Genomic DNA, 14,120 nt, shown 5'->3' with positions numbered 1-14,120 from the left:
GTATACATACACTGCTCAAAAAAATAAAGGGAACACTAAGATACCACATCGTAGATATCACTAAGTGAAATATCCCAGTTGCAAATCTTTATTCATTACATAGTGAGAACATTAAAACTGATCAATGTAAATCAAAATGAATATCCCATGGAGGTTTGGATTTGGAACGATACTCAAAGTCAAAGTGGAAAATCAAATTACAGGCTGATCCAACTTCAGTGGAAATGCCTCATGACAAGGAAATGATGCTCAGTAGTGTGTGTGGAGTCCACATGCCTCTATGACCTCCCTACTGGACAACGCCTGGGCATGCTCCTGATGAGGTGGTGGATGGTCTCCTGAAGGAGCTCCTCCTAGACCTGGACTAAAGCATCCGCCAACTCCTGGACAGTCTGTGGTGCAACATGGTGTTGGTGGATGGAATGAGACATAATGTCTCAGGTGTGCACAATTGGATTCTTGTCTGGGGAATGGGCAGGCCAGGCCACAGCATCAATGCGTTCATCATGCAGTAACTGCTGACACACTCCAGCCACACGAGGCCTAGCATTGTCATGCATCAGAAGGAACCCAGGGCCAACCGCACCAGTATATGGTCTCACAAGGGGTCTGAGGATCTCATCTCGGTACCTAATGGCATTCAGGGTACTGTAACACCCTAGGTAACCGGTTGTTACAGTGTTGTTGCTTTCCTTTTGGGGAGGGTAATGTCATGCTTGGAGGCAAGAAGGATTCCCTTTACCAGGTAAGGCACCTACATGCAACACATTTTGAATCCAGGCCAGAAGGGGGAGCTTTGAACCCGGATTCAGGGGAACTTCCCCAACTTTAAGTATTCTGGTCTGGAGGAGGAGTTAGGCAGTCTGTAGCAGACAGTGGAGGAGTGGAGGAGTGAGGAGTGAGAACAGAGAGTGGGGCCATGCAGCCAGGTGTGAGCTGCAGCTCCAGGACAGAAGATAACCTGAAGGGTTGAAATGTAGTGAGCATCTGAGGAAAGGAGGAAAGGAGAAGGAAAAGGCTTAGAGGGGATCTGTGACTGGGCACCCTCTGAGCCGAAGCACAGGAACCGAGCACCGGGAGCCCGAAGTTGTGTTGAACTCTAGGTTGCACAGCAGAACCAGAGGGCAAAGGACTTTATGTAGTTTGCCCGCACCCACACCTGAAGATGCAGCAGTACACGAAGAGCCGGGTCGTGATAGAGACCCTATAAAAAGGCTCGCACTGCCCATCATACGGGTAATTGTCCCAGGATAGGAGAGAGAGGACTTTGCCAGAAAGCCACAGGCAGCAAGGACCTCTCATACGAGCGTGAGTAGGAAGGCTTTCGGACCTCACCTGGTAGAGGGATCCACCTTTGCCTACAGGCCGGCCGGACCATATCACCACCTGTTACTGGTACCCTGGACTGTGACCTGCTACCACTAGTCAACCAGGTAAAGATGTTACAAATTTGTGTCCTCCGTTTATTTTCCGGCATTCACCACCCTTGCCATACACATTGGGAGCCCTGGGGACCCTGTTTTACCTGTGGGAAGCGTCACCATCTTTGCTGCAGTAACATCACCCCAGAGGCCCCCTTTAAGCAGCATCGGTCACCTCTGACCGAGAACCACAGGTGGCATAACGAACTCCTTTAAAGATCGTCCCTTTTACTTGGGCGCCCAGGGCCACAGACCGGGTCGCAGCCACCGTGACATCCCCTTTAAGTACCGGACCCGGTTCCGAGTATCCCCTTCTTGCTACAGCTCACATTGATTTGCCATCCTGGATGAACTGCACTACCTGAGCATCTTCTGTGGGTTGTAGACACCGCTTCATGCTACTGTACAGTAGCTCCATGGGTGAGAACAATGACTACATGCAAAAGTGACCAAAACAACAGCTAAAAAAGGGTGAGAACAGAGAAATGGTCTGTGGTCACCCCCTGCAGAACCACTCCTTTATAGGGGTTGTCTTGCTAATTACCGATCATTTCTACCTGTTTTCTGTTCCATTTCCACAACAGCAGGATAAATTGATTCACAATCAGAGTTGCTTCATAACTGGACAGGTTGATTTCACAGAAGTGTGAATGACTTGGAGTTACATTGTGTTGTTTAAGTGTTCCATTGATTTTTTGAGCAGTGTATATATTTTCATGTAAATGTATTTTCTCTCTTTTACCATCCAGGATGTAGGTGATAAGCTCAGCATGCAGTGTCCCAGTCTGTATATCCCTGGCCAAAAAGGGCAATTGTTCAACTACACAAAGTTCTTCCTGAGTCTTGTCCATGGCACCATGTCCTCCATTGCCATTTTCTTCATACCTTATGGAGCTTTCTGGCAAATGACCACGAACGAAGGAAAAGTGAATTCAGATTATCAGACACTTGCTTTTACTACAGCCACTGCTCTTATCATTATTGTGAACTTCCAGGTAAGTCACTAATATGTTCTCCAGAATTGTGATACTCACCTCATCTGCTGCAGAACATAATAATGCACCTCTCAGCTGCTGCAGAACATCATGATACACACCTCAGCTGCTGCAGAACATCATAATACACATCTCAGCTGCTGCTGAACATCATGATACACACCTCAGCTGCTGCAGAACATCATAATACACATCATCTGCTGCAGAACACCATTATATGCACCTCAGCTGCCACAGAACCTCATAATGCACACCTCAGCTGTTGCAGAACCTCACAATACAGCTCAGCTGCTGCAGAACCTGATAATACTCCTGAGCTTGTGCAGAATATCATAATACACACCTCGGCTGCTGCAGAACATCATAATTCACTCCTCAGCTACTATCAAACTACAGAATATGCACCACAGCTTCTGCAGGACATCTTTATGCACTCCTCAGCTGCTGCAGAACATCATCATACACAACTAGAAGAACCTCATAATATACATAGCTGCTGCAGAGCATTATAATGCAGACCTGAGCTGCAGCAGAACAATGCTACCATGGAGTGCCAAGCATACCGCCATACTATACCTCCATGCAGTATTCAATACTACTATATAGTGCCTGCACACTACTGTGTTTCCACATTGATGGAACGGGGCTGCATCCTCCTTCACTATTTTTCCCTTCACAGCAGAACCCCACCCACCTGCTGTGCAGGGAACCTCAGCCTGGGCCCGTTTAGGTCGGGGGACCCCCTTACACATTAGAATCCACCAGCATACATTATGACATTATTATTCCTTGTGGTCCTTTACGTCTTCCTATCTCTCATCTGCAGGTCGGCCTCATCATGAGATACTGGACTTTTTTGTTCACCTTTTCTGTGTTCGGGACGATCTTCATTTACTTTTCGATCACATACGACTTACACGGCGAGGGCATGCACCTCCTGTTTACCTCCATGTTAACCATGACAGGTACGCATGATGATAGTGGACATAAAAGCATAAGGGCCGACTCTTCCGAAAAAAGGGAGAACTCCCAGACTCCCGAAAGATGTGGCAACTCTGCCTTGTGCCATCTTAAACTCAAAAAAATGTGTTTCAACAAGTGTGTCATGTCCGGACACCCCATCATAGAGGGTCCGATCATGGGAAGGGGCTTGGGAACAAGATGTGGGGCAAGCGAAAATGGGAGTAAAGGAGGAGCGGCCTCACATCTCCTGATGGATATCTTATCAATGATGGAAATAACTAATATTTGTTATATACTGTACCCAAGACAATAAATGAAAGAGATATACTCCAGCATGTCAGGAGCATATGATGGCACATATTTCTCTGTGCCAGGGTAGGAGCCAGCATAGAATGTATGCAGGGGGCCCACTCAGCTTTGTGCCCACTGCATGTATGGAGCGAGCTGATCCCAATTCATACAGCTCGGGTGCCAGCTGTGTTATACAGCCGACACACTAGTATCCAATGGTACCCCTTAAGAAGCTGCTGACAATTGTGACAGTGGCATTTAGAAGGTTGGAAATTAGTGATGAGCGAACGTGCTGAAAAGGTGTTATCTGGGCATGCTCCGTAACTAACCGATCGTCTTCGGCGTGCTCGAAAAATTCAGTATGTTCGAGTCCCCACGGCTGCATGTCTCGTGGCTGTTAGACAGCTGCAACACATCCAGGGACTGCCTATCAAATAGGGAGTCCATGCATGTGTTGCTGCTATCGATCAGCCACGGGGACTCGAACATATTTTTTGATCACACCGAAGACACTCAGTTTGCACCTGAGCATGCTCAGATAACACCTTATCTGAGCACATTCACTCATGATTATTGGATATGCATTGCCGATAGCATTTTTAGGACAACGAAGGGCCTACTGAACCCCCCCCCCCTTTCTGCTATGTATGTACACTTGTGGTTGGACTTCATAAGAGGTTGGAAATTTTACAATATTAAAGTATCAAGTGCAATGGAGAAGTCATCACAAATTCATGTCCCCTTCGAGGATTAATAAAAAGTAAATACATAAAAGTTTAATTGAAACTAATTATCCAGAAATGTAAAATAACATCTGAAAAAAAAAAAAAAAAGGGGAAAAAAAAAAAATTGGGGTATATAATATTTATCCCATACAGTCAATACCAAAGTGAAAAAAAAAACAAAAAACAATAAGGGAATGGACTTCGCCTCCCAAAAAAATTCAGTAAATAGAGATCAGAAAGTCTTTTAAGCCCCAAGATGATAATGATAAAAATTACAGTTCATACTGAAAAAAATAAATGTTTTTGGAAAGCGAGGAGGAAAAATTGAAAGGCAAGAGGGACTGTCTCATCCAAGGGTCCACATAAACCTGAAGCCGGCACTGAGCTGCGCGGTCAATACACAATCAGGACAGAGCTGTAGCCCTGGGAGGAAGTGATGAAGGTTTCCATTGAATGGCAGCCAGCAGAGATCTTGCAAAAAGAGCAGAAGTGATGCTTGAAAATATAGAACTTTTTATAATATAAAGAATATAGTTTATTTGCTATAACCAGACTATCTCTATCTCTTTAACTCACAAACTACTACAATAGTGCAACACAGTGTCGGACTGGCCTGCCACGGGGCCACTCCGAGCCTGCGTATACAAATGTAGGAGTCCAATTTATTTTTGATCTGTTATGATTTGGATCAAAATAGTAAGGACTTGACTCGATAACTAATTTTTCTTTATCCCAATCCAGGAACTATTACCAATGCATTGCGACAACCGTACATCTGGTTAATCATCATCCTGACCACCGCTATATGTCTGCTGCCATATTTGGCACTAATTTTTTTGATGCAGACCGTCTGGCCGTCTGCAACTGATAAAGTAAGTATATGGCAATTGTATGAAAAAAAACAAACATGATTACGTAATCATTTATAGGGAATCTATCAGCAGTGAATGCAAATATATTAAAATGCTACATTCAAGCAAAAATAGTAAAAAATAAAAATTAAAGGGTACCTATCATTTCAGTAAACTCTTGTACCCACAAAGAAAAACACTAGTTCTGGACATTATATGACCAATATTCTGTATTTTTTACTAATTCCCCCTCTGCAGGATATTTCTCTACTTTTCAGTTGTCCCTGAGCTAGTGAGTGTTAGCCAAGCTGCTATGATGTCTCCTATACACAGTACACACACGTCAGGGATTCCTGCGTTCCTGTCTCTATGTAGAAACATGTAGAACATTATTTAGCAGCACTGAGCATTGTAACTGTGAATCCAGCACTGGGATTAAACACTAACTAGAAACCCCATCTATGTGTGTCTGAGTTTCTATTTTTTTTTACTTAGCTCCTCCTTCCGCCCCTCTCCATAGTCTTCAATAGGCAGCTGTTATCTGATAACTCAGTGAGCCAGGAGTTGCCTAGGACATGTTCTAGCAAATTTTCAGAGTAAATGTAGAATTCTGGAGGTGAGAAAAGGAGAAGAGAGGCCTCATATGTGGAGAAATAAGCATATTTCTCATAAAATATATTACAAAGTTTCTTATGTTCGCTTGTACTGTTAATTAATGCAAAGTTTGTTGAAACAGCAGCAAATGTTTTTGTAAATTATGAGTGTTCTATTTATGTTTCATCTAAAAGTACATGATTTCCAATAGAAACAATTTTATCATTTTTGGATGCATATGATCTGTAAGAAATATTGACCTACATCATAAATACAGCTTATATTATATTCCAGAGCTGCATTCACAAAACTGCTGATTTTTTTCTTATGAATGCAACGGCTTACTGCCTAATAACTTACCTAAATTAATGTAAAACAAGGGGACAGTTACATTTCCTATGTAAGTGCAGCGCCCCAGAGTCCTGGTCGTTGCCGTACTGTGGCTCCGCCACTATGGGGAGCTATGGTGCGTCTGATGGCACTGAAGGAGTTCATCTGATCAGGTATCACAGACACCAATACATTTCACAGTCGGGCCTCCGGGGGGAGCTAAGGGTTCTATTCACTAGGCCACTCCCCACCATAGTGGGTAAACTGGGGGTCAGGCAGGAAGTTAGATCAGAAAGCTGACTGGGTTGGAACCAGGCAACACCTTGTGGCAGAGGGTGTTGTAGGGGAAGATACAGTAGGGTCTCTGTCAGGGGTGGGATCCTGACAGAGGCTTGGCAACTTGAACGAACGTAACGGGACCGTGCCTGCTCCGGGTAGCGGCGGTGCCCAAGGAAGGATTAGAAGCGAGATAGATTGTGCTGAGTGAGAAACGAGATCACGCAAAAGGAGAAATACCAGTAGGAGTCGTGCTGTAAGACCGAAGCAACATCCTACTGAGGCGCACTACCGGTGGCCGGAACGCCGAGGGAGTATCATAACATTCAGCTTCAAGCAATACTCCAAACAGCGGCAGGACAGTCAGTCTAAGGCGGGCTGTCTAACTTTAATTACCTATGCAGTCTTGGGGGGCAACTTGTGGAGAGGGGCGACTCTAGGGTCCCGGAAGAGCTCCGAGCCTACCCGTCAAACGGGTGCCGTTCCAACCAGAACAACAGGGAGGGACGGAGGATTAGCAGAACATCATCTAATCGAGTTGTGAGGGAACTTAAGAAACAGACACAACAGTTGTGGGGACTTTCTGTAAGCACAGCAGGGAAGGACCACAACACATAGCGCTAGAAGGAAGGCACCGATTTCCACCTGTGAAGAGAACTCTGGAGGTGCTATTGGACCGGCCGGACTTGCGCAGCCTGGTGAACCGTGTTCTGGACTGAGGACCCAGAGATCTTCAGTAAAGAGGTAAAGAGACTGCAACCTGGTGTCCTCGTTATTTACTGCACTGCACCACTACAGCCTCATCACCACCATCTACATCATACCTATCACTGTACGCCCCTCGGCAGGGTCACGGACCGGGCCTAGCCACCGTGACAACCTCAGAGCAGAGACTCAGAGGCCCGGTATCGGGTAGCCCCTACGGCCCTGCGGCGGTGGGGGCGCTACAACTTGGCGGAAAAGATGGCGACACCGAGAACACCGCGTGGGACTGACCCGATCCAGCCTGAGGCTGCGCCACTCGACATAGCCCCAGACGCGCCAACGTTGCGGGGACTGACCCTCACGGAGCCACCAATGGGCCGACCCCCCTTGCCACCGTCTGAGGAGTGTGTAGCTGCAGCCGAGGCCCGCCGGATAGCACGCCGCTTGGAGGCTGATGCCCGCGTGCTCGTTCGGCTGGGCCAGCCCACGGAGGTCCGCTTGTCTCCAGTGTCCCCTGCTCCTCCCAACCCGGCCGCGGCTGAAAGTGCGCTGCAGACGCAGGGCCTGAAGATCATGCCAGAGGCCGAACACCTGCGGCGCTTGGTGGCTGCATGGCGAGACCGACCACAACCGGCAACCCAGGTGGATCTGACCACCGTTACAGAGGTCCCCTCGTCCCACTGGGGTGTAGTGGTCTCCTTCAACCCCCGACATGGACTCGGGGTTATACAGGAGATCGGAGAGCCGCTACAAGTCCACGTGGACCGGGAGGAGGTAGAGCCCTGCGGAGGAAGATTCCCTCGCGACCTGGAGCCAGGTGATGCTGTGACCTACACCAGGTGGAGGAGAGCAACAGGCGAAGCTGGCTGGATGGCGCGGGGTGTCCAGCGGTGCGTCGCGCTTCAGGCCACCGCCGCAACGTCTGCAGATCGGCCTCCCGCCGAAAAGGCAACGGGACCTGACCCTGCGGAGCAGCGGGGAACCCGGACCCACCATGTACCTTGGGGGCGTGCCGGATCCTCAGCGAAAAGAGCGTCGCGGCGAGGGATCCTGTCGTTGCTAGGACCGGAACCGCTCCCTGGATTGGCAGCACGACCCGTTGGTCTGGTGAGGCCCGGAAGGAAACCACCTTCTCTACCGAAGAACGAGTAAGCATAATGCTTTATATATGTAAATAGTTACAGTTCTCTTATGTTGCTGCTAAAACCCGTCCAGGGTTAACTCTTAAAGGGATCCTTCTGTTGACCCGGGATCCCTATTGTTTTGTTTTTGTTTGTTTTTCCAAAGTTTTTGCACAAGTTTTTAGTTGAAAAGAACTGCTGAAATCATGAACAGTGCATGATACGAACTTTTTGTACATAGTTTGCACCTTATTAAAGGTGCTCCCTACTGGTTTTACTTAAAGAAGGACTCTTTGTGAAGATACCACACTGGAACCTTTGCTGAGTATGGACTGGTAGCTTGAGAAGGCGTGCTACCTCATAGAGACTTGGTCCCCTCTTAAGGGGGATGTTCATTTGTCGCACTTAAACGATGATATTGCTTTAAGACAGGTAGCAATAATGTTTTGACGAAAGAAAGTGATGATAATGTTTACATGAGTAAGTTATATGTATTCAACTAGTTAATTGTGAAGAAATGCTGATGATGTTCTCTGAAAAGAAAAAGTGAAAGATAGCAGAAGGATGCAGTGGGCCCGTAGGGGTAGACGTGGTGTCCAGCATGCATGTTAGTGAGAAAGATAATGAGAAGGTTTGATGTTATATAAAGAAAATGGTTGATAACATTGATAGATAATTAGAATAGAAGGTAAACCCTGAGTCCTCATAGGAGTCATGTAGAGATGGCTCAGTGCTCTTAAACTGAAAGTAATGTTATGCTCTATACTGTGTATAGTAGTGGAAAAGGCAGTAGGCCCGGGCTGAACGGGGCGGTCCTGCATAGAAAGGAGAGGCAGTAGGTCTGGTGCCGTTAGGACAGGTGGTCCTGCAGATTTAAAGAAGGAGAATGGAAAAGTTAAATTACCTTATAATGTGATTATAGGAAGGTCTTTAGTGGATTCAGAGTGTATGTCCTTAAAGGCAATGTTAAATTATTGTTCAACAATTTTGCACTTAGTAGAATACCCGGTTGGGTAAGAAAAGTTATTTATAGCATGTTGCTATGATATCTAACCATGTTTGTAACGTTCAAGTGTCCTCACCTCCCATAAAGGGAAGCTCTGTTTAAGTATACTTATTGTTATTGCACTCAACAAAACTGTATGTCTTTTTGCTGACTTGTATTGTTGTTTTCTTCTCAGTCCCAGAGTACTGTGTTTAACCAGGGGGGAGTGCAGCGCCCCAGAGTCCTGGTCGTTGCAGTACTGTGGCTCCGCCACTATGGGGAGCTATGGTGCGTCTGATGGCACTGAAGGAGTTCATCTGATCAGGTATCACAGACACCAATACATTTCACAGTCGGGCCTCCGGGGGGAGCTAAGGGTTCTATTCACTAGGCCACTCCCCACCATAGTGGGTAAACTGGGGGTCAGGCAGGAAGTTAGATCAGAAAGCTGACTGGGTTGGAACCAGGCAACACCTTGTGGCAGAGGGTGTTGTAGGGGAAGATACAGTAGGGTCTCTGTCAGGGGTGGGATCCTGACAGAGGCTTGGCAACTTGAACGAACGTAACGGGACCGTGCCCGCTCCGGGTAGCGGCGGTGCCCAAGGAAGGATTAGAAGAGAGATAGATTGTGCTGAGTGAGAAACGAGATCACGCAAAAGGAGAAATACCAGTAGGAGTCGTGCTGTAAGACCGAAGCAACATCCTACTGAGGCGCACTACCGGTGGCCGGAACGCCGAGGGAGTATCATAACATTCAGCTTCAAGCAATACTCCAAACAGCGGCAGGACAGTCAGTCTAAGGCGGGCTGTCTAACTTTAATCACCTATGCAGTCTTGGGGGGCAACTTGTGGAGAGGGGCGACTCTAGAGTCCCGGAAGAGCTCCGAGCCTACCCGTCAAACGGGTGCCGTTCCAACCAGAACAACAGGGAGGGACGGAGGATTAGCAGAACATCATCTAATCGAGTTGTGAGGGAACTTAAGAAACAGACACAACAGTTGTGGGGACTTTCTGTAAGCACAGCAGGGAAGGACCACAACACATAGCGCTAGAAGGAAGGCACCGATTTCCACCTGTGAAGAGAACTCTGGAGGTGCTATTGGACCGGCCGGACTTGCGCAGCCTGGTGAACCGTGTTCTGGACTGAGGACCCAGAGATCTTCAGTAAAGAGGTAAAGAGACTGCAACCTGGTGTCCTCGTTATTTACTGCACTGCACCACTACAGCCTCATCACCACCATCTACATCATACCTATCACTGTACGCCCCTCGGCAGGGTCACGGACCGGGCCTAGCCACCGTGACAACCTCAGAGCAGATGCATGTAGGATAGCGGCGGAGACACCATCACGTGTTTCTCAACGCAAGCAGTGAATAGCCAGACCTTTCCCCGGGAAGGAACAACCACGGGAAGGGCAGCATCCAATAAAGGAAAACATCCAATACAGGAAAACCACCTATGCCAAGCATGGTATCCATCCACAGACAGCTGTTTCGGGGTGTTTGCCCCTCATCAGTGTGGAGTAGGAATCTGGCTATTAGGAGCAGTGCCTAGTAAAAGGCTGTGAAGGAACAGATGATTGGCCTCGGGGAGACCAAAACATCCAACACCGCGGAGACACCATCACGTGTTTCTCAATGCAGTGATCCAGAACACTGCCCCCATCCCTTATGGGAAATATGCAAATGCATGTAGGATAGCTGCGGAGACACCATCACGTGTTTCTCAACGCAAGCAGTGAATAGCCAGACCTTTCCCCGGGAAGGAACAACCACGGGAAGGGCAGCATCCAATAAAGGAAAACATCCACAGACAGCTGTTTCGGGGTGCTCCTAATAGCCAGATTCCTACTCCACACTGATGTGTCACACACACCGATTCAGCGATGTCAGCGGGACCTCAACGACCAAAAAAAGGTCCAGGCCATTCCGACACGACCAGCGATCTCGCAGCAGGGGCCTGATCGCTGGTACGGGTCACACATAGCGAGATCGCTACTGAGGTCGCTGTTGCGTCACAAAACTTGTGACTCAGCAGCGATCTCGCTAGCAATCTCGCTATGTGTGACGGGGCCTTAAGGGGTTGTGAATACAAATTGTAATCTTCCGCTACCCATTAGTGTTATTTGAGATTACAAGACAAGAACCATACTACAGTCACAGAAAGGAACTTGTTCTCCTACATTCCCCTCCCCCTTGTGATCAATTCTGGAGGTATATAGGAGCATGGAGCATGCTACCCACGTATATGTATATGTGATCTGTGAGAGCCATCCGCTTAGACCCTTGAACCAATTGGCAGGTTCAGGAAATATAATGTTTCTCCCCGCCATGAGTCTTTGTTTGCGTTATGTTCCTATAACCAATTCTCCCATTTTGGACATTTTTGTATATGAGCCCCAACCTGGATATTTCCCATAAGGTCGACATAGTGACCACATGTTGTAATTTATCTGACACATTCGCTTTCTCTCGCTGTGAGATAGTCTATCTGTCACAGCTCCCGGGTATTACTGCTGCGGGGAGAGCTGCACACAGCAGCAAGGGAGCTGAGAAAAGCGCCGGGTTACTAACCAGGTAACAAACAGGACCTGAACCATGTGACAGAGTGGGAGGTGTCATGATTCTCAATGGCGAGAGAACATAGCCCAGCATATATGAGAACTAGCTCTTGGAAGATGGAAACTATACTGACCATGAACTAAACCTGCCGCACAACTAGAAGTGGCCGGGTAGCATGCCTACGTTTTTTTATCCCTAGATGCCCAGCGCCAGCCGGAGAACTACCTAATCCTAGCAGAGGAAAAGACAGTCCTGGCTCACCTCTAGAGAAATTTTCCCAAAAGGCAGACAGAGGCCCCCACATATATTGGCGGTGATTTTAGATGAAATGACAAACGTAGTATGAAAATAGGTTTAGCAAAAATCGAGGTCCGCTTACTAGATAGCAAGAAGACAGAAAGGGCACTTTCATGGTCAGCAGAAAACCCTATCAAAACACCATCCAGAAATTACTTTAAGACTCTAGCATTAACTCATAACACCAGAGTGGCAATTTCCGCTCACAAGAGCTTTCCAGACACAGTAACGAAACAGCAGCTGTGAACAGGAACAAAATGCAAAAACACACAAGGACAAAAGTCCAACTTAGCTGGGAGTTGTCTAGTAGCAGGAACATGCACAGAAAGGCTTCTGATTACATTGTTGACCGGCATGAAACTGACAGAGGAGCAAGGTTATATAGCGACTCCCACATCCTGATAGGAGCAGGTGAACAGAGGGGATGATGCACACAAGTACAATTCCACAAGTGGCCACCGGGGGAGCCCAGAATCCAATTTCACAACAGTACCCCCCCCTCAAGGAGGGGGCACCGAACCCTCACCAGAACCACCAGGGCGATCAGGATGAGCCCTATGAAAGGCACGGACAAGATCGGAGGCATGAACATCAGAGGCAGTGACCCAAGAATTATCCTCCTGACCGTATCCCTTCCATTTGACCAGATACTGGAGTTTCCGTCTGGAAACACGAGAGTCCAAGATCTTTTCCACAACGTACTCCAACTCACCCTCAACCAACACCGGAGCAGGAGGCTCAACGGAAGGCACAGCCGGTACCTCATACCTGCGCAACAATGACCGATGAAAAACATTATGAATCGAAAAGGATGCAGGGAGGTCCAAACGGAAGGACACAGGGTTAAGAATCTCCAATATCTTGTACGGGCCGATGAACCGAGGCTTAAACTTAGGAGAAGAAACCCTCATAGGGACAAAACGAGAAGACAACCACACCAAGTCCCCAACACAAAGCCGAGGACCAACACGACGACGGCGGTTGGCAAAAAGCTGAGTCTTCTCCTGGGACAACTTCAAATTGTCCACCACCTGCCCCCAAATCTGATGCAACCTCTCCACCACAGCATCCACTCCAGGACAATCCGAAGATTCCACTTGACCGGAGGAAAATCGAGGATGAAACCCCGAATTACAGAAAAACGGGGACACCAAGGTGGCAGAGCTGGCCCGATTATTGAGGGCGAACTCCGCCAAAGGCAAAAAAGCAACCCAATCATCCTGATCCGCAGACACAAAACACCTCAAATATGTCTCCAAGGTCTGATTAGTCCGCTCGGTCTGGCCATTAGTCTGAGGATGGAAAGCAGACGAAAAAGACAAATCTATGCCCATCCTAGCACAGAATGCCCGCCAAAATCTAGACACGAATTGGGTCCCTCTGTCAGAAACGATATTCTCCGGAATACCATGCAAACGAACAACATTTTGAAAAAACAGAGGAACCAACTCGGAAGAAGAAGGCAACTTAGGCAAGGGAACCAGATGGACCATCTTAGAGAAACGGTCACACACCACCCAGATGACAGACATCTTATGAGAAACAGGCAGATCCGAAATAAAATCCATCGAGATGTGCGTCCAAGGCCTCTTCGGGATAGGCAAGGGTAACAACAATCCACTAGCCCGAGAACAACAAGGCTTGGCCCGAGCACAAACGTCACAAGACTGCACAAAGCCTCGCACATCTCGTGACAGGGAAGGCCACCAGAAGGACCTTGCCACCAAATCCCTGGTACCAAAGATTCCAGGATGACCTGCCAACGCAGAAGAATGAACCTCAGAGATGACTCTACTGGTCCAATCATCCGGAACAAACAGTCTACCAGGTGGGCAACGATCAGGTCTATCCGCCTGAAACTCCTGCAAGGCCCGCCGCAGGTCTGGAGAAACGGCAGACAATATCACTCCATCTTTAAGGATACCTGTGGGCTCAGAATTACCAGGGGAGTCAGGCTCAAAACTCCTAGAAAGGGCATCCGCCTTAACATTCTTAGAACCCGGT

At 47.8% G+C, this 14,120-nt stretch overlaps 1 protein-coding gene across 3 annotated transcripts in view; it reads left to right on the top strand.

Moving 5' to 3' along the window:
- The window catches only part of LOC143804491 (phospholipid-transporting ATPase IC-like), a 103,375-nt gene that overhangs the window by 81,054 nt on the left and 8,201 nt on the right, over nt 1-14,120 (top strand). For all 3 annotated transcript variants that reach the window (XM_077282648.1, XM_077282635.1, XM_077282640.1), the window contains exons 25-27: nt 2,171-2,416; nt 3,243-3,381; nt 5,137-5,267. In XM_077282648.1, the coding sequence (XP_077138763.1) occupies nt 2,171-2,416; nt 3,243-3,381; nt 5,137-5,267 (516 nt within the window). The remainder of the gene's footprint in view (nt 1-2,170; nt 2,417-3,242; nt 3,382-5,136; nt 5,268-14,120) is intronic.

The sequence above is a fragment of the Ranitomeya variabilis genome, chromosome 1 (assembly GCF_051348905.1).
Source record: "Ranitomeya variabilis isolate aRanVar5 chromosome 1, aRanVar5.hap1, whole genome shotgun sequence".
In the NCBI taxonomy this organism is placed as follows: Eukaryota; Metazoa; Chordata; class Amphibia; order Anura; family Dendrobatidae; genus Ranitomeya; species Ranitomeya variabilis.
This window is presented reverse-complemented; position numbering and strand designations above follow the sequence as displayed.